The 20357-nt window shown below is 44.1% G+C and overlaps 1 protein-coding gene across 2 annotated transcripts in view; it reads right to left on the bottom strand.

Moving 5' to 3' along the window:
* Eri3 (ERI1 exoribonuclease family member 3) overlaps nucleotides 1–20357 on the bottom strand; it is a 134507-nt gene that overhangs the window by 101290 nt on the left and 12860 nt on the right. For both annotated transcript variants that reach the window (XM_005370039.3, XM_026777486.1), the window contains exons 3-4: nucleotides 18288–18565; nucleotides 387–503 (exon numbers count right to left, since the gene is read on the bottom strand). In XM_005370039.3, the coding sequence (XP_005370096.1) occupies nucleotides 387–503; nucleotides 18288–18565 (395 nt within the window). The remainder of the gene's footprint in view (nucleotides 1–386; nucleotides 504–18287; nucleotides 18566–20357) is intronic.

Genomic DNA, 20357 nt, shown 5'->3' with positions numbered 1-20357 from the left:
AGAGCTGTGCTTTACTTTGCAGAAGGACAGAGGAACATCACCATCTTAGGAAGTCAGAACGCCTGAGTATAAGAATGCGGCTGAAATCCTCACGCTTCCCAACAGGCCCTACTGAAAATGGAACAGGAAAGAGCCTGAGTCCCATACTACTCAGAGATTCACTCCAAGGTCGAGTTGCCAGGAATGTTGGGGACAAGAAGAAAGGGAAATGTTGGAAAGTCTGGGGTAAATGGTATCACTGCTGTCCCTGGGGACATGTACTCAAGTAGTCACAGACTAAAGAAACCATTGCTGGGTTCTTGCCTTAACCGCTGGTCTGATCTAGCTTTCCCTGAGTGGCCTACATGAACCAACAATCCCAGAGCTCCTCTCCCAGCAACCCTTACCTCCGTACAGAAGGGGGTAAGCTGTGGGTGGACTACAGGCTGGACATACATGTGAAAGGTAGACTCGATTTCCATGGTACGGCCATTTAACTTCAGGATGGGGAACTCAATGATTTCCTAGAATGCAAAGAGACAGAAGAGAAGGTAAGTCATTCTTACAATCAACATTTCAAAATAACTATGGCAGACCAAGGAAGAACAGCTCATTTCTCCTGCAGCCCACACCGAGCACTACGAGGGCATGTCAACCAGCCTCCCCACGGTTTTTAGGAAGGAAGACAGTAGTATAATCTGCCTACCAGTTTTCCTGACAGGAGCCCATCATTTGAGCCTCTAAGAGAAAGAAAGGCCTTCCCTCTCTTGCCCAGGCTGCTGTTCTAAAAGGTAAGTAAGCAGCCACCAGAACAGACACAGATTTTCTTATATGAAGCTTAAACATTGCTGGGGTGTGTGTGTGAGGGGTGTCTTCATTAGTTTTTGAGGAACAAAAAAGATAACAAGCCCCCCAAACAAAGCAAAAGGGGCTATCAGAGAGAAGGAGAAAATAGAACACAAGTGAACAGAGGCCATGTCTCCCACCTTTCCTTCAAGCTCTGCACACTCCCCTTCGCCTGCCCCTACCCGCCCAACCGCTTAGCAAGCCCTTCCCAGTCCGCTGGAAGGTAATGGAAGAGAAGGAGGAGGAGTGACAATTTGTTTGGTGTCTCTAAGATTAATTTGTCTCCGTTATTTAATAGAGATGCACAGCACCAAGGTCCTGGTGTGCAAACAGGCTTGCAGAACGCTGGCTGTGCAGCACGCCTCATACATCCTTCCTGGAAAGGGAGGGATGCTCCGGAGGGGGGAAGAGGGCAGGAGAGAGCACGCGCACCAGAAAGAAGAGGGAAACCAAGGGGAGAGAATAAAAAAATATATTGCTTTTTAATATTCAAAAACAGTTTGCAAAATTTAATCAAAGCAGAGGAAAAGCTAACATTTTTACCACTTTGACATTTTTATTAGCGCTTTCATAAATTTTTAAAACATGAATGGAATTAGTTTACAACACCCACACACACAAAAAAAAACTGCCCTGAAAACATCTGGAAGAGACAAATAGGAAATAATAAAAAAATAAATAAAAGCAAAATCTTCCAAGTAAAATTAGCATGTGAAAAAGCTTCCACTGCAGAGACAAGAAAGGAGTTTTGCCCATACAAGGGCCCCAACCATCAGCTCCAGGGGCATACCTACCCCAGAACCCTCATTCCAGAGAACATCCTTCTGGCATCATTAAAACCAAGGCAAACTAGTTCTCTGCAGAGACTGGAGACACAATACAGAATTCACCACTGCTGAGTACCAACCCCACTCAGGGAATCAGTGGGTGGGAAAACAGAAAGTTGTCAATTGCTTGCACGTCCCAAAAAATACAACTACCATCCTTGAGAAATAGATTCACTAATATTATGGTCTTCTGTGTAACCCGGGCTATCCTGGAACTCACTCTGTAGACCAGGCTGGCCTCGAACTCAGACATCTTGCTGGGATCAAAGGTGTATGCCAGCAATGCCTGGCTGGACTTATTTTATTTTCAGTATTTATTTCAACTCAAAATGTAACGGTAAGGCTGAAAAACAAATCAAGGCAGTTAGATTTCATAGCAGAGAAATTTAAAGGTCCTGACTGTCTAGTTCCCCTAGGTCAGTGGTCCTCAATTGCCTAATGCTGTGATCCTTTAATACAGTTCCTCATGTTGTGGGGACCCCCAACCACAAAATTATTTACATTCTATTTCATAACTGTAATTTTGCTACTGTTACAAATCATAATGTAAATATCTGTTTTCCAATGGTCTTAGGCTACCTCTGTGAAAGAGTCGTTAGACCCCAAGGGGTCATGACCCAGAGGTTGTAAACCATTGCCCTAGGCTGATGCCCAAAGATGGGGAAGCTGAAGGGAGCTTGCCTAGTCCCCTGGGCTGAGTCCCAGAGTTGAAGAAACCGAAGGGAACTTATTACCAAGACACGGGAAGAGCTTGATGGATGCAAGGCAAGGGCAAAAAGGCCTGGACTGCTGCTTAGGACAGATGAGAGACACTTCTCCCAGCGGAGTGAAGGGTTCATTCTCCAACTGGCTAGGCCTTTGTTCCCACAAAAGACCACAAAGCAGGCCAAGCAGAGGGAAGCTTTGCCCCAGAAACTAAGTTGAGTACATACACCATACATACTGCTGTTCCTAAAAATTCACATATCCATGATTCCCAAGAGTCAGCTCTGAGCTGTGGCTCATGAGTCAGGCCCTCTGTGACCCCTGAATTTGTAGTAAATCCTCCTTTTCCTGCTTAACAGGAGAAATACTCCCCCAATAGAAAGAGCTCCACAGCCTGGTGAGTTTGGCTGCCCTAGTTATCTAAGAAAACAGAGAGAGTCGGCCCCTCACTAACAATGTTAGCTAGGCCCGCAATGAGATTTAACCTGTGACACAACTGTACTTTTCATTTAAACTTTCATTTGGAAAGAAACAGTGTTTGGAGACCTGCAGTTTGTCCTGCTTAATAAAGACAAGTGTTGGGACCTTTAAGGATGCCATTCATCTTTGGCTTTTATTAAATTCAATTTTCTTAAGCCTGTGATACATTATGAAATTAGGAGTTGACATTCCTCTGGAAACAAAAATATCTATCAAACATAAATAGGGGGGAAAACCTCTATTACCAAGAATGTATGGCTTAAAGTTGATCTCTTTCCACTTTTTTACAAGCACACGGTTTGTTTTAGATATCTGAAATGCTATTACAGATCTGGAATTTCATTAGTATTGTAAAACACAATGTGCTTCAGCTCTTGCTCTGACCAGAACTGAATAAGCTTTCTCAGCAGGCTCTGCAGCTCAGCATTCAAACTCTCCTGCTGCCAGTTCCTTCACTCACAGCGACATGGAGCTAGAGACCAAATTCAGTGACACCCTCCTGAGACCTGTCTCAGCTCCACGGGGGAAAAGAAAAGAAAAGAAAGAAAATGTCTCAGACACTCAGGACACAGAGTGTATCCATCAGCCAGGCGTAGTCCTCAAAAATCAAGGGGGATTCACAAGAGGAGATCCACAACATGGTTCCTCTGGAGTCTTTCCTCAGCAGCATCAGGAGCTATAACCACATGACTGCACATGACCTATTCTTTTTGAAGTGCAAAGAGGAGCTTGTGACAGAATACTCTTTCAAAATCTTTTTAAAAAAATAAGTTTTAAGCTGGGCGGTGGTGGCGCACGCCTTTAATCCCAGCACTCGGGAGGCAGAGGCAGGCGGATCTCTGTGAGTTCGAGGCCAGCCTGGTCTACAAGAGCTACTTCCAGGACAGGCTCCAAAGCCACAGAGAAACCCTGTCTCGAAAAACCACAAAAAAAAAAGTTTTAAATGGAGCTAGAGAGATGACTCAGTTGTTAAAAGCATATGCTGCTCTTGCAAAAAACCCGAGTTTGGTTCCCAGCACCAATGTCAGGTGGTTCACCTTCACCTATAACTAACTCCAGGGGATCCAAAGCCTCTACTATCAGGGCGCCTGGACTTACATCTATACACCCAGACATACTCGCACATAATTACAAATAAAATTAACAAAGAAGACAGTCTGAGCGATCAGAGCAGAAAGACCTCACTAGATACTTCCCTCCTTCCCATACTATTCAGCAAGCCCACGCCCCACAGCACCAGCCCATACAGCACAGTCATGGAGAGGAGCCCTATTCTGCACAGTGGCATAGCTACGTATCAGGTGTGCCTAAGCCACGCCAAATATTTTCTTGACTGTTAAAGCACAAAGACAGCAGATGGTATCAACTCCAACCCAAGGGTCTGTGAAGACATGCCCAGGTGCTAGCTTCTACTCTAGCTGCTCTTAGATCATAACAACATTATCCCTGCCCCTCTTCCTTTCCCTTTGCCCAATTTCATTATTCTCCCAGAAAGAAGAGAGTTGTTTGTTTTATCTTTCTTTAAGGGACAGATGAGAGCTTCTGTCCTAGAGGAAAGAAGACCCCGTCTGTATTTATAAGTCCTCCTTCTGGCTCTTAAGAATAGCCCCATAATTCCTTTGTTTTCCTATGCCACTCACATTCAATTAATCTTCTACGGGGGCTACTGTGTTAGACAAAGTGGGACTTAAGAGGTAAGTAATTTGTGCCTTGGAGAAGTGCTTGACTAGTTAGTAAGGAGAAACAAACGACACCTGAGCAAACAGTGGACAGTGGAGGGACAGTATCAAGTGTTAGGCTTTTGTCTTTTCCATTCATTTTCTTATTTTATGTTTACTAATCCTGGAAGATTGGTCATGTCATCAATACCATCATCAGATCATAAGTCAATACTGCTAAGCACCTACTATTTAGCCAGCAGAGCCCAAGCACAGGCACAGCAGTGAAATGTGGACCTCTCCCTAGCATGCTCAAGACTGGGGAAAGGAACAAAGGAGACGGTCTCCAATACCCTCCTCCATGTGGAGAATGGAACCATCCTGTTCCCTCCACTTCTTGTTTCCTCTATGGAAGATTCTCTGCTAAGTGCTGGCAGAAATGATCTCAAGCCTCTAAACAACTTATTAGGTGGAAATCATTACTGTTGCTATTTCACAATAAATTAAGGTCCAAAGATGTTATGGTCACTAGCAACCATGCTCCTAGTAAGAGATGGAGCTGGGACTTCCAAAAGGAAGGGGGACTGGCTGTTTTGTAGGGACTCAGTATACTCTCCCCTCAATGTCCCAAAAGCAGCATGTGTGGGTGTCCAGGCAGAAGTACTAGAGAAACATTCCTAAAGCGTCTCTTCCATGCTGTAGCCAGAGAGGTGGCACAAGGCTGAGTTCAGGAAGGCAAGGAACCTGAGCCTTCAGTCAGTGTCTCTGGCACCTGGCTCTTGTTCTGGCACTTGGTCCTCCCTTTCTCAACATTATCTGTGTCCAGACAGGAAGGGGCTAATAAGTATGAGACAGAGCCAGTATCTGTCAAGCAGGAAACACTCTGCTTTCTGGGATTTCCCAGAGGACCTGGGAAGCGATCTGCCTAAAACGACAATGGAGGCAGTGGAATCAGGTTCAAGCCCAGACACAGCACTCCAAAGCAGTGTCTACTGGCTTCATCCATTCTTACGTCTCTAAACAGTTTCCATCCTCAACTGATACCAACTATTTAACCCCAGATTTACCCAAACTGTCTAGTATGCCTGGGACCAGTGGTCTTTAGAACACGGGACTGTCAGTGCCACAACTGAATAGGTAGTTATCCTACACCATTCACAAAGTGCCTACTCCATCCCGCTGTCTGGAGGCAGAGTGAAATAATCCAGCTGACCTGCTGATGGTGGCTGGAAACTGGCCACAGCTGACACCTAAGGACAAAACCCTCAGAATCTGAATTGTTCAAAGGACCCGAGTTTCTAAAGTGGCTGCATTTCTCTCTCCTCTCCTCCCTCTCTCTCTCTCTCTCTCTCTCTCTCTCTCTCTCTCTCTCTCTCTCTCGAAAACACTAGCTGCAAATTTTTCCCTGAAGGGAGAGAAAACAAAAAGGAAGCACCAAGCAAATGTTCATTGCTTTTACCTATAAGAGAGCTGGAACACAGGCTTTGAGACCACCTGATTTAAAACTGATCAACTATGAACCCCAGTGTGTCCCTTAATAAACTGAAGACAAAACTGCACTGCGTCTCAAGTGAAAGTTCATGCCCACTATTGAAGATTACAGGAAAGACATCTGCAGGGTTTGTTTTTAGGGTATGAAAACTTCCTTCAACTAAATTATCCATAGAGATTAGGTTACACGGGAAGACAGGAAGGCAACAACAAAAGACATTAAGCAGAAAGGGCTCAGCTGATGCTGGAATTGGTGGCAAGGGTTAATACAGTAGTAGTCCAGCCCGTTTTCCCAAAGCACAAATTCTTCTCTGCCTGAGCTGATATTTCTACGGTCCCATCTGAAATAAGGGACTGAAAAGATCATTTTCATGCCTTGCCCAAATTAATCTAAGAAGAACAAACAGGCATTTCCTTAATTTAGTGATGGTAAAAGTAATCTATCCCTTCCTACTATCCCCTTACTGATAAAACCCAAAGGCGATCTAACCATGAACAGCAAACATGGGGCTTAGCCAAATGCTTCAATCTGAATGAAGTCTGATATAAAGGTAACCAACCCGTTCTCATGAGAAAAAAAAAAGGGGGAGCCTCCTGGTCATTGGGAAGAAGGCTGGGAGAAGCGAGGGCTACACTGGGCACGATTTGCTTAACAGTTGGGGGGGCATTTATGCACAAGGAGCTTATTTCTTAAACAAACACTCGTGGTTTTGATTTACACCACAGCCTGCTCCTAAATAATTTATGGCGGGTTAAATTTATTGCCGAGCCCTGGCTGGCTGCAAATTCGAATTGCCAAATAATTAGATTTTAGGGCAAAGCTTATAAATTACCCGTCGATTTGTCCGGACTTGTTTGTCAGTTGCTTTGTGCTCCGGGTCATCTTTGGCATTTGGCTGTTTGGGTTTTAATTGCTGATTTACACTTTGACAGATGAGAGCTGATGCTCAGAGTTTCAGGACAAGGAAGGGGAAAAACCCAGAGCTTTAAAAGGCTGATTTTCACCTCCATGCCCCCTTCACCCATCTCCACAGAGTCCCCAGAGCCAGTAAAATGTAGAAACAAGGCTGAAAGTAGAAACTACTATTCTTTAAGGAGTGGAAGAACAGAGTGAGTTATAATTTACTTTTACTAAAATCTTAAATCAAAAAACAAAAACGAACCCACAGTACCAGTGAGTAAAGGAGAGCAAAGGTGTTAACAAACACATCCTTACCCTGGAGTATACACACCTGTGTCTCTCTACATATGTACACAACTTGGCAACAGCCTTAGTTTGAATATTTTTATATACTTTGAATAACTTCAAGTATTAGGGCCTTGTGAAGTTAAAAGTTAGGGCAGCAAACAACACAAACACTTCTTTGAAGTCACATACATACATACGTATGTCTGTTGTGTAATTAATAAAAACCAATCTCAGGTTATGTAAAGGAGGAGTTCCTTTAAGGTAGTTTTAAGTTTGTCATGCAAATAGCCAATCTCCACTTACCATTTCAGTGTGGGTGTGTGCACATGGGGAGATCTCTCTAGGTAGAGGCCTGCCTCTATCCACTACTTGAATAGAAGGCCTGAAAACTCTCCATGAACCAGAGAAGTAAGGCTGGCCTCCCAGTCCCTTGTTATACTCCTATACAGATACTAGAACTGATTCTACTAAGTGCTGACCTATACAGTCATTACATGATATGCACTGTCTGGAGCAGTCCCATGTATGTTTAGTTCACTGTATCCTCCCACAAGTCCTATAAACTCAGAGCTATTACTAATTACACTTGTTCAATAAACAACTGAAGTACAAGGGGTGAGAGTCGCTTAGCCCAGGTCATGCTGTTCACTGGTGGTGGAAACAAAACTCGAGCCTGACAGTCCAGTTAGTTCTGAAGCCCATGCTCTCAGCCATTATGCTATCATGCCCCTGGGCAGAACAGCCTCTGCCTCAGCTCTCTTTATTCTAGAGGCCCAGAGTCCTCACTTTGGGGTTTGAACACATGCAGCCAAATCCTGTTCAGTTAGTCTGATAAACTGGGGGGCGGGGGAGGTCATGTAACTTGCAAGATATATTAAGAGTTTGATTGGACAAAGACCACTTTTTCCAATCAGTCATAAATTTCCCTAAAGACTCACAAGCTGGAGGTGAAGAAAGGAAGGGCAACAGGCAACTGAGGCAGAACCAGGCCCACTTAGGTAACTTGTCTCAGTAACTCTGTCCACAGCCCCAGGCACCAGTAAGGTCTGCCTAAATGACTTCATCTTCTAAGGAGAAGCTAGCTCATGGGGTCCCTGCTCTCTGCCCACACATGACAGGGTGCAGTTGTACTAGCACAACATACCTAAAAACTTAAGACAACTAGCAAGCAAAACAAAGGCTGACATATTGCCCATCATGCCCTGAATCCTTTCTCCCTGGATAGGTGATGAAGTTACATCTCCCTAAGATATCTGCAATTACTCCCTAGTACCCCAGATAACATCCACCACTTGGGAACTTGTTAAAAGTGCAAATTTCTGGGTTAGCAATGTAGCTCGGTGGTGGAGCACTCATCTAGCTGAGGCCCTGTATTCAAGCCCTAGCACTGAAAAACTGACTTCACTGTGCCTTGCAAAGAGTCAGTTTCACTACCCTACAGCAGTATGCTGTTCTCCCTCTTGCTTTGCTCTCCATCTTGTTTTGTTAAGAATTGTGGCTTTTTCTGTTATTTCTTCAAGGGAAACAAAATGATTCAGAGCAGTGGCTCTCAACCTTCCCAATGCTGGGGCCCTTTAATATAATTCCTCATGTTGTGCTGACCCCCCAGGCACAAAATTATTTTCATTGCTGTTTCATAACTGTAATTTTGCTGCTGTTATGAACTGTATGTAAATACCTGTGTTTTCTGATGGTCTCAGGTGATCCTTGTAAAAGGGTCGTTTGACACACACACCCCACCCTCGCCAAAGTGGCTGCGACCCACAGGTTCAGAACCATCAATTTAGAAGAGCAAAGCAGATTTCTACCTTTCACCATATATTTGGTGAACCCAAAGCTCTGATGATGAGGCAAGCAATCCTGGCTTTAAGCAGTCACCCAACTGATTCTGACCCTCACTGAAGTTTGAAAACCTTTAGCCCAGACTACTTTGGCCTTCTTGGACAGAACTGTCTGAAGATCTGTCAAAATGCAGACTACTTAGCTCTGGTGTGGCCTGACACACCATTTTCAGCAAGCCCACAGGTGGTGGCAATGCTGCTGGTTCTCAGACCACGAACTACAATACTTTCTCAGGGAAAGACTTTGCCCAAATGATCCTTGCCTGCCACTACACTATCAATCCCTTTCAGTTGACCAGTTGCCCTTTCAATGCTGCTGGTGCTCGGTGAATATCCTTGAGAATAAACAAAACTTGTCCCTGAACTAAGAAGGGATGAGCTCGAGTCAGAGTTCTAAGTGTTACAATGATTTTGGGGAGCAGGATTCCCAGCGTTCTTGCCAGTTATCATCACTAGCTACCATTTCTAGTTCATTGACAAACAGTGCCTCAAATATATTTCAGAGGGACAGCTATCTACCTCACTTCAGAGGAACTTATCTGTAACTGTTGTCCCTGCATGTTCTCCTTGGTGTGGATTTTTAACTCAATTATGACACCTAAGATTAAATTCTCCGTTTCTTACCAATTCACTTAGTCCCCAGGGAACTAGAATTCAATGGAGCTGGGAGCTATGAAAGAGCATGGTTCTCAGGCTTGTGTCTTACCCAGCACACGTAAAGGCTGTAACAGTAACTTTTCCATTTCTACCATAACCACCTTAACCCAGCCAACTGACACCCCTCTTAAGTAATGTACTTAATAGTTTCTCCACATCTACTTTTAGACCCTTGGCCACCTTTCTTTTGTTCCCAAGGACTGGAGTTGTTCACTCTGTTTTGTCCTTTCATTCCACAATACATTAAACTTCATTTCTGATTTACAAACTTTGCTGTCAACCTCCCCATGCACACTGCACTATGGACTTTGTTTTATTTTACTTCATTTTTTTGAGATAGGGTTTCACTGTGTAGCTATCGCTGTCCTGGAAGCTCTAGACCAGCTGGCCTCGAACTCACAGAGATCTGCCTGCCTCTGCCTCTTGAGTGCTGGGATTAAAATTTTATGTTACTATGTTCAGCTTGTACTATGGACTCTTTACCTGTAACAGCATGGGCATTTCCAAATAAAAGTCCCTGCTATAATTTAGCCCTCACATGAGCGCTTGGGTGGAACAGTTCCCCAGGACTGGACACTAACCCACAGCCCTCAGAAGAAAAGCAGAGCTATCCATGTAATGGTGCTGCTGTTCTGCTAGTCAAAATATGCATACCTCCCATTGAGCAACTCTATCACCTGGGAACTGGACACAGCAAACTATTTCAAGGAACCTCTTCTTCACTACCAAAGATTCCCTGAAGTTTGTCTCTCCCTCCATAGACTCTTTTCTATTTTCTCAGTGCCTGGTCGCCATTTTGCTGCAGGCTGCCAGGCTTGGGGGAGGGGAAGCACTAATGTCAATCTAGGAACACTCTTGTCATAGCTTTTAGGCTATGGCTCAATTTTTACAGCTGAAGCTCAGAACTCATCACATAAATGTAATGTTGTGGGGGGCTTTTTAGTACTGTGAACACTCAGGATAAGAGGATAAAAAATAATCATCCCAATGGCATCTTAATCAAAATGATGCAGAATCCTTTTTCCCAACAAGACACAGTAATGGAGAAAGCATCTCCTAGTATCAGTTTCTCATGTCAAACAACGGACATGAGTCTGGAGAAGAAATGTAATCAATACAGGGGAGAAGAAAAACAGGACAGGACAGAGCAAGGGGATGAGAAGCCTACACACTCACTCTCAACATTCCCCTAGCTGACACTCCCGACCCCCCCTTTCTCCTTCTGCCTGCCAGTCTTCTAGTCGCCCTGGCTCCCCGGCCTCTTCATTACATTCTTTTACAATCCTCTCAATGTTAACCAATTAACCATTTTACTGTTAACTTATTAATTTCTGAAGTGCCTAAACCTCCCTGGTCCGTTTAAGGTGTGTCCTAGCAGATCCAAATCCAAATCCCCAGAATTTGAAGTGAAAAGATGTTCTGTCAGTCTCCAGACACCGCCTTTCCCTTGAGATCTAGCATTCCACCCAACTGCCACCTTCAGTGACAGCTGACATACCAGCTTAGCCTCCCTGACAGTGCCTGGAGCCTCAGCCTGAGCTCCCACCACCTCACCACCATTCCCTGCTGACTTAGTTGATTTTGTCACATTCAACAAAAATTCTTATATTTCCCACTTTGACCCTAGCCTTTGTGCCCAGACCTTATTGGTTCATATTCCTAAACCTCTTCCACACTTCACGCTCTCACAGGCATCCCAATAGGATCTTCTAACTTGAACGTGAGAAGTAATATGTCACTGATACAAATAACCCGATTTGTGAACCAGTGAACTCACATAGTGAACTAGTCAATGGACTTGGCACCTCTTTTCACACCTTTTGAACACTCTGGCAAATTAGCCCAAAAACCAGACCCCCACCCTGACCCAGAACTAAGTCAATCTACCCAATTTTCCTCTGTTAAACCCCTCAGGGTGTTTTGTTTTGTTTTGAATCCCTGCTATAATAGTTGTTAGGGCTCAGGCCTCCATATGTCTCTGGTCTCCTAAATTTCTCAGAACATGAAGCCTGTTTGCCCTTCCTGCACATTATGAGTATGCAGACGGCTCCCATCCGTTGTCCCCCACGACACCATGCTTTCCTGGAATGACAGTCAGTGCAGTGCCTGTTGGTGGTCACACATACACGTACTCTCCTAGACTCTGAGCTCCTTGAGGGTAGGCTCTAGGTCTCATTCCAGCAGTTGCTATCCAAAGAGGAAAAAGAGGCTTTTTCATTGCCTCCAAGGAGGTTAAAATGAACAGCTCCCCATTCCTTTGCTGACTTAGTTGGATCTGTCACATCCAACAAAAACTCTAAAAGGCGTCACTGTTATTTACCGACCCTGATTTCATTCACCATGTATCAAGGCTCCTATTCTTTGGAGTTCTTTCCTACCACCAAACTTAGCCCAGTGCCTGACAAACCTGCATTCCAACAGCTGTCTCAGCCCTGGGGAGACCACCAGGATAATAAGAGGCTAGGGGGGATGTTTCCTGATTTGCACTAAATTATGTGGTGATTTTGTTACCAATGACCCAGTGCTCTCCAAGGAAAATTCCTGGCTCCACCCCCCAGGCAACTCCACAGCCTAACTACACATCATGGCAGCTTAAAGGTATAAACCCTGGGGAAGGTAGAGAAGCAATCTGAATAGAGCAAATAAACCCACTTCGATCTTGTCCCTGCTGTGCCAAACACACACGGAGCACCACCATGCATCAGTGCTTCATTCCTGAAATGTATATTTTACTTGTGCATTGCTATGTCTGCTCTGACTAAAAAGGGGCCCCTTGGCTTTCACATGGCGTTCCAGACACAGTGAAGGTTGTTCCTATTCAGGGAACACTAGTGAGGAGCCACGGGGAGTCAGGATGAGGCCCATCCCTATAGGGAATGACAAGGAAACAACAGCCTGACGGGGGTGGGGGTGTGTGTGCCACTTTTACGGAAGCAGTGACAAAAGGACAAAAGGGTCTAGTGGACCACCCCATTCTTCTTACAATTACTGGCCACCAATAGTGAAATTCACTCATAGTGACCCTGGAAGAGGAGATGTGTTAAAGCAGATATAACTGAAAAGAAAAGCAATAATTGGTTTGGTGGGCAGGAAAAAAAATTATTCCAGGAGTCAGGAGCCTGCGCAAGAACACTTACAGCTCACATGGTCGTCATAACTCAGCCCCCTCAAGCATTTTGTGCTCTGCTTATGGTGTTAACTTTAATGTCTTAACATATAACACCATCCACACTCACAAAATACGGCACACGCCAGAGAAGGCTGAGTTACAGTTGCTGGGGGAAGCATAACTTTGAATTTCCTGATTTTGGTGCATTTAATCTCAACCATAATGTTACATTAACGTCGGTTTTGCATTTCATTTCCCAGTTTAGAATAGCATCAGCATCTTCGTCTGTTTGTACAGGAAAAAAAAAAAGGCAGGCTGACTGAAGCTGAAGACAGAGGGAGCAAAACCTAACAAGTGAGCTCGCTAAAATGTGGGGCCTAGTCCCTCCCACTTGGAGAAGCTGTAAACAGGACAAACTAATAGGAAGTGGGGAAGAGAGCTGATCTTTTTCTATAGGGTTCTTCCTTTTAACCACTTAGACAGTAGGAACCAAAAACAGAAAACAAGAAGACAGTTATATAGCAAAGAGCAATACTTAGAGTGTGGGGAGCAGGGGATCTTTTAGCCTTGAAGGGAGGAGAAAGGGAATCAATATAGTTTGATTTATAGTGATCTTAAATTCCTGCAAACTTCTCCAAAACATCTTTCACAAAAAGAAAAAAAAAGTAATGGTGCCAGTTCTAGGTTATGTTGAAATCCTCCAGATGATGCTCCCATATTAATCAGTCTTAGTCCTCTGTCACTATCAAACCTGTCCCCCACCCTGCTCTTCAAAATTAACCCAGTACCTGCACAATTTTCTATAAAAGAGAACTCCTTTAATCATAATTCTAACTCAAAATGCAGATGGAATCTCTCCAAGGATTCTGAAGGGGGGCAGCAAAGGACCAAACAGTAGAAAACCTTACCCGCTAACACTGTGAGCACTTAAATACAGATGGAAGGAAAACAGTAGGCAGGATTGCTTGGAGTAGTGAGAAAGACTACCCAGAAGGCCAAGGGAAAGATAGAGGCAACAGCCAGGACTTCAACTCCCCACTTACAGAGAGCTGAAGCAGCCCTCCCTCCCAAGCCACACAGACAGCTGAGGTTACTTCATCCTCCCCACAAGCTGTGGCCTACACCTCATTTTCCTCACTTACATTTGCTTTGCTCTCCTCTGAACACTGAGGTGGTAAGAGAACTTGCCCTGAGGTTAAAGATGTACAATTAAAGAGCCACCAAAGCTTTCAGGCTGCTCTCTGGGCCCCAGGGTCACAACAACCATCACATCATGCACATCCACACCAAAATGAGCAAAGCAAGCTCCTGCCAGTGAGGACAAAGGAGCCACTGTTCCTGCAAACAGATAAAAATCTACTTCTGTATCAGAAGACAATTCCTAGTCAGAAGACAGAAAGGAACCACAGCTCTGAAATTTAGAGTCTCGAAAATACTTGAAATCATCTAAATGAACATGTAAGTAAAAAGGTGTTTCTCAGTGACAAAGTTTCAAATTGAATGAACACTTACCACTTGAATCTGAATGAAAATATGTAAAACAAATACGATGAGTACAAAGTCAGAACACCAAGGCCTATTACTAGCAAACCACTCCAGGTTCACTTAGCTGAACAAAGTACAAAGTAAACAGCAAAAATGATGACAAATGGAACAGACCAGATGTTTTACTGTATTTATAACCAACACCGTTATGCACCCAGGTCCAACAGAACACACATCTGTTAGTTTTTCATGGAACCATTCCTTTAAGATACTCTCAATAAGGGGACTCAAAGACTTTTGAAAATGAGAGACAGGTGAGAGAAATGAGCTCCACAGCAAGCCTTCAACAACAGGGCTTCCCTGGGCCAGAGCCTGTTCACACACCTGAAAAGTATGGCATGCTCTAAGTTTTAAAGTCTAAAAGATCTAGAAGTCAGCTAGGCAGATACCGAAAGCACGAGAGCCATTCAGTAGATTGGAGAGGAGCTAGGGTGGTTCTCTCTCCTTCTAGCCCAGGCCCAGCAACATACAGGGTTTCTCCATAAAAGCTTGTCGTAGAACAACTATCTGTCACTCTGAAAGGCAACACATTATATTCTAATGCTTTCCCTGCTTCTTCTGGAAGGTCCTTCCTACCACAATCTCAAGCTTTCTTCCTTCCATTTAAATCTGTGTAGGTTTTTTTTTATAACTTTTATTAAAATACAGAGCAAAATATTATTGAACTTAGTAAGAACAAGAAATCAGTGGTCAAAACTATCTTCCATTCATTCTCTTTCTTATTAGGCTTGCTTTTTGCCTGTAGTCATTTTTGTTCCTCCACTATGAGTTTTTCCAGCTCCTCATATCCCTTGCTGACCGGAATACCTAGCAGGCAGGGGCTCTGATGAGACCCTAACCCACGGCAATCTCACTAGAAGATACTTTGCTATCTGGGATTGAAATTTTCTCTCATTCATCTTCCAAGTTTCCTCTGAATTCTATCAGGGTCTTGGTATCTAGAAACCTTTTAGATCTTCCTTCTGCCCAAGAGGTGGAACTTTAAGTTGCAATTAATAGCAGGTCTTGGGCTCTCCCTCTTTTTCTTGCGGGTAGCCGGAGGATACAGATGTGTGGCCCTGATGCGCCTTCTCCCTATGCCCACACCTGTGCCCACAGCCTCGCAGAGCCCTAATGACACTGAGCTGGGTGCCATTTGTCACCTCCTCTAGATCCACTCAAATCCATCACTTGTCACAGCAAGGGTTAGATTGATCTGACGGGATTTGCTCTTCTTCACAACCCATGTAAGTTATTACTGAGAATCCTACACTCTTCTAGCTGTTTGCTGATTGATTATCTGGTGATCAGGTCAAGTATCTTCTCTGGAGTCACAGTAAACCAACAGGTCTATAATTTCCAAGATCATTTGTATCCCCTCTTAAAGATAAGCAAGACAGCAATGCTGCCTTTCTCCAAAATCTCTAAAGCAAGAGCTAATGCTTAGGTAATAATGCATCTTAAATGCTCTGGAATCACACCATTAGGGTCCATTGATTCTGGAGACAGTCTTTACTCAGGTGCAGATCCTGGAAAACAGTACCAAGCTCTAACTCAGTGTGGGTCATGAAACCCTTCATGACAGACCAGCGGTGGTAGTGCACACCTTTAATCCCAGCACTCAGGAGGCAGAGGCAAGCAAATCTCTGAGTTTGAGGCCAGCCTGACCTATAAACTGAGTCCCAGGACTGCCAGAGCTACACTTTCTAGAGAAACCCTGTCTTGGGAAAAAGAAGGAGGGTAGGGGGTAGGTTCCTTTGAGCCTAAGTCTGGGAAGCAAGTTGGTAACATAGGTGATTTAAAACCCAACTATAATATCTTCAACATGATGACAGACAGACAGACAGCTGAACTTACCCTTGAAAGAGAGGTAAAAGATGACACCAACCAAGCAAACAGACATAAATCAGATTCCACATGAAAAAACACTGGCAAGACCTTCTGTAGGATAAGTGAACAGAGCTATGTAACTATCTGAGGTCATAATCCAGTAGAAAGCTAAGAAACACATACACATAAGCATGTTCCAGGAAGCAGCAAATGCAGAGATGATGGAGACTCGGGAGAGATAAAGATGAATCTCATGCAATAGAAATGTGCTGGATTTAGAGTCATGCTCACTAAGGCATACCCCACTGGCAGGAGCAGGAGGTAGGATGGAAGTGTAGCTTGGGCAGCTCCCAAGCAACGTTCCCTTTCACCTAAAGTTTCTTCCCTTAGGGCACGGTCCTTGTCGAAACTGGCCTGATTCCAATGCTCCAGAGGCAAGCCATGAACAGGCAAGAGGAAAAGAGGAAAGGGGTGTAGTGTCTTCGACAGGTAAAACCATCTGACATTCTACAGACATACCTACCTCTAGAAAAACCTGACCACAGAAATGCAGCCAGTTTATCTTTCTGTGGTTTTCAGTGCCTCCCAAGTTTCAATGGTCTCCTAATGAAAGCTACTCTCACCAAATCAACAGGTCTGTGTATCCCAAAATTAGACATTGTAACATTGTAAGCACTGCAGGAGGAGCTGTCATCCTAGAGCTACCCACACCTGAGTCTCCACAATACAGTGAATTCCTCCCACCGGCATCCAACCATTCCAAACTAATCTAAACTTCTTGGTAACACTGCTTGAAAAGATTAAAAGGTCTTTGTATACAGTTGGTACTAAGGAAGAAAAGCAAAGATATTTTCCTTTCCAATAGACTAGCAATGGCACCTGTTCAGGCTATCTAATGTTACATAACAAATTATACTAAACCAGGTATGGAAGTACATACCTGTAATCCCATCGCTTGATGGACTGAGACAAAAAGATAACAAGTTCAAAGCCAGCCTGGGCTATGAAATGAGTTCAAGGACACCCTGAACAACACAGTGAGATACTTTATAAAGGAAAAGCAAACAAAAAAATATTCCAAAATGTGTGGCTTTAAGCATTAAGAATCAATTGTTCAAGCTGGGCAGTGGTGGTGGCACATGTCTTTAGTTCCAGCATTCAGGAGGCAGAGGCAGATGGATCTCTAAGTTTGAGGCCAGCCTGATCTACACAGCAAGTTCAAGGGTAGACAGAGCTACACACAAAGAAACCCTGTCTTGAAAAACCAGAAAGAAATGGGTGGGGGTGGGGGGTGTCAAGTGTTCTCTGTCATAGTTCCTAGGAGTCAGGAATGTAACAGGTGCTGGTCTGGCAAATTCACTCCCATGATAGTTCACTAAAATGATTGGCAAGCTAGTGTTAGTTCTTGGATTACAGCCTCAGTTTCTATACATGTGTGTCTCTGCAGTACTGTTTGAGTATCCTCATAGTGTGGTAATGGCTTCTGCCAGAGCAAATGATCCAAAGGAGCAAAGCAGACTATAGTGTTTCTTCTAACCAGTCTGTGACCTTAGTCACACGCTGTCTTTTCTACTACATTCCACTGGAGACAGGGTTACCTATGAGTCAGTGCAGACATGTTAACACCAGGAGGGAAGGTCACCTTAGAAGATGACTACCACAGCCTCCTTCAAAAACTACACGGCAAGGGAAGGAGACAGGACCACAGAACCCTAGGAGAGGAGGAAGGCTGGAAAAGAAGTATTCTGATTCCCAAAAGCTGAGGTGAAAAACAATGTATCCACTTCTCTACAGAGACTTTGGCAGTCTGTCTTGCCCTACCACACTTTTAACCAATCTGTCTTGGAAGGCAAATACTTCAAAGAGTAAATAAAAGTCAGAAGATAGGAGAAAAGCTGGGCGGTGGTGGCGCACACCTTTAATCCCAGCACTCGGGAGGCAGAGGCAGGCGGATCTCTGTGAGTTCGAGACCAGCCTGGTCTACAAGAGCTAGTTCCAGGACAGGCTCCAAAACCACAGAGAAACCCTGTCTCGAAAAAAAAAAAAAAAAAAAAAAGAAGATAGGAGAAAACTCTGGGTCCCAGGAAGCAAGACACTCCTCCCTCCCTCTTACCCACCCAACGTTTTCTGAAGCAATGATACAGCAGTTACCTGAGGATGAATCTGTGGCTTGTCGCAGGTGGCCTCAAAGTCCAGCACTAAAAAGTAGTGATACCTCTGGGGAGGAAAGGGCACCATTGCCGCCATTGACGCGCCAAAGCCGTGGGCCGCCAGCTTTCTGGTAGATATGGAACAGAACTCCGGAACACCACAGGGAGAAAATAAGTGGGAGCCCAGCACTTTTCTTGCTCTTGAAAGTAAATATGAAGAAAATCGAGCTGCTCCAGTCTGTAAAGGTGCTAGCATTGAGCATCCAGAGGCATCTAAAACTTAGGGGAGGAAAGTTAAAAGAAAAAGAAAAGAAAACGAAAAACAAAACAAAAACAGAGAGCCTGGGTTACTCCCCTCCCACTGTGGCCTGGTTCCATCCAGTCATCAGGAATATCCATGCAACCTGAACCATTCCCCACGGTCTCCACGCCCATTTTCTGAATCACGGTTTGTTACTAAAGTTTAAGAGCCAGCATCTGCAGTGTTATTAGTACAATCCTGTCTCCTAGGTCTTTCTCAAAGCAACACACAAAACTGGCTTCATTTTTAAATGGAGCACTAGTTCAGAAGAGAGCAGGAACAGGACTCCTACAGTCACTTCTCAGGAGGCAATAGTTGGCTTTAAAGCAAAGGATTCCAGAGCAATTTGAGGCGAGCAACAGCACAATGAGTCTAGAAACAGACTCACTTCCTGTATGCTCTCTTCAGCTCTTTACACATCATTTGCCCCTGGAGCACCCACCTGTGACTTGACATCTCCACATACCCTCTGTTGTCTATCAGCAAGGAAGTACAAGAGCCAACAAAGTCAATCCAGGGAATTCTGCTCATCACATTCTGATGATTCCCAATCTCCACACTGCTAAATAGCACCCTGGGGGAACTGGGGAGCAGCTGGCAACAGCCTCAGGCCTCCTCATTTGCTGCCTTGGGCCTCACTCTCTCCTAGAGGCCCAGAATGACTGTGAGGTCTTTTAAATAGAAAAGGGGAAGAGAAAACCCAGATGTGGCAGTAATGGGAGCATTTCTAAAAGTCTAGTAAAATTTTCTAAGGGAACATGTGCAAAAAAAGAAAAAAAAAAGGAATCATTTTTTTCTTTACATTTTCCCTTTAAATTCACACAATATCTGCTCTCCTCTAAGGGTTAGCTAAATATAAAAATCAAAGCCTAAGCTTTACTCACAAATAACCTGATCCAAGAGAAGGAAAGAAGGCAGAAATATAGGAACGTGTCCTCCCCCACATTAGACCCAATACAGAAATGTTCCTCAAACAAGAAATCTTACCATTTAATACACAAAGTGCCATAAGTTTATGCTCCCTGATGCCAAATTCCAACAGAACCAAAGGCTTGTCTCTAACACTGTCTCCCCATGCAGGGTAGGACAGCACTCTGTGAAGGGTGGAGCACACTCAGACCCAATAAGGTCACTACCACCTGAATAAAAAAAGTACAATGCAAATATTTCTTCTCTTCCCAGCTCTCTCCTGACTCCCTGAAAGCTACAACCCCTTGCCTGTGTTTCTATTAGGAAACACAGTAGTGTGGGCCCTCGGTCTCTGTATCTAAACATGAAATATCATGAGGATTGCATGAAGACTAAAAAAGATTCTTTATGGATCCTACCACAAGCACGGTACTTGTTTTTATCATTGCTTTACAGCTTCCCCCAGAACTCCTAGTCCAGGGAAGACAAAGGCAACCTTGAGCTTCACTATGTAATTTCTTATAAAGGCAAAAGGACCAAAGTCCCTTTGAGAGTCAGAATCCAAAATAAACCCATTCCCTCACTCACTCCTCTATAGTAACGGAAAACAAGTGACAGGATAATGGCTCCATTCCCTGTCTAGTTTAAATGCAAAGTCTTTCTGGAACTTAGACCTCTTCTAACCAACTGAATCAGGTAGCAAGACTTCTGAAACTCTTAATGTGTTATAGTATACATAGTACATAAATCAACTAGATTCTGCCTGCCAATACCACAGGCAACAGTCTTTTTTTTTTTTTTTTTTGGTTTTTCGAGAAAGGGTTTCGCTCAGCCTTTAGTCTGCAGAATTTAAGAAAACTT

This window comes from Microtus ochrogaster, unplaced genomic scaffold, assembly GCF_000317375.1.
Source record: "Microtus ochrogaster isolate Prairie Vole_2 unplaced genomic scaffold, MicOch1.0 UNK69, whole genome shotgun sequence".
In the NCBI taxonomy this organism is placed as follows: Eukaryota; Metazoa; Chordata; class Mammalia; order Rodentia; family Cricetidae; genus Microtus; species Microtus ochrogaster.
Note: the sequence above shows the minus strand (reverse complement) of the source record. Positions and strands in the feature narration are given on the sequence as shown.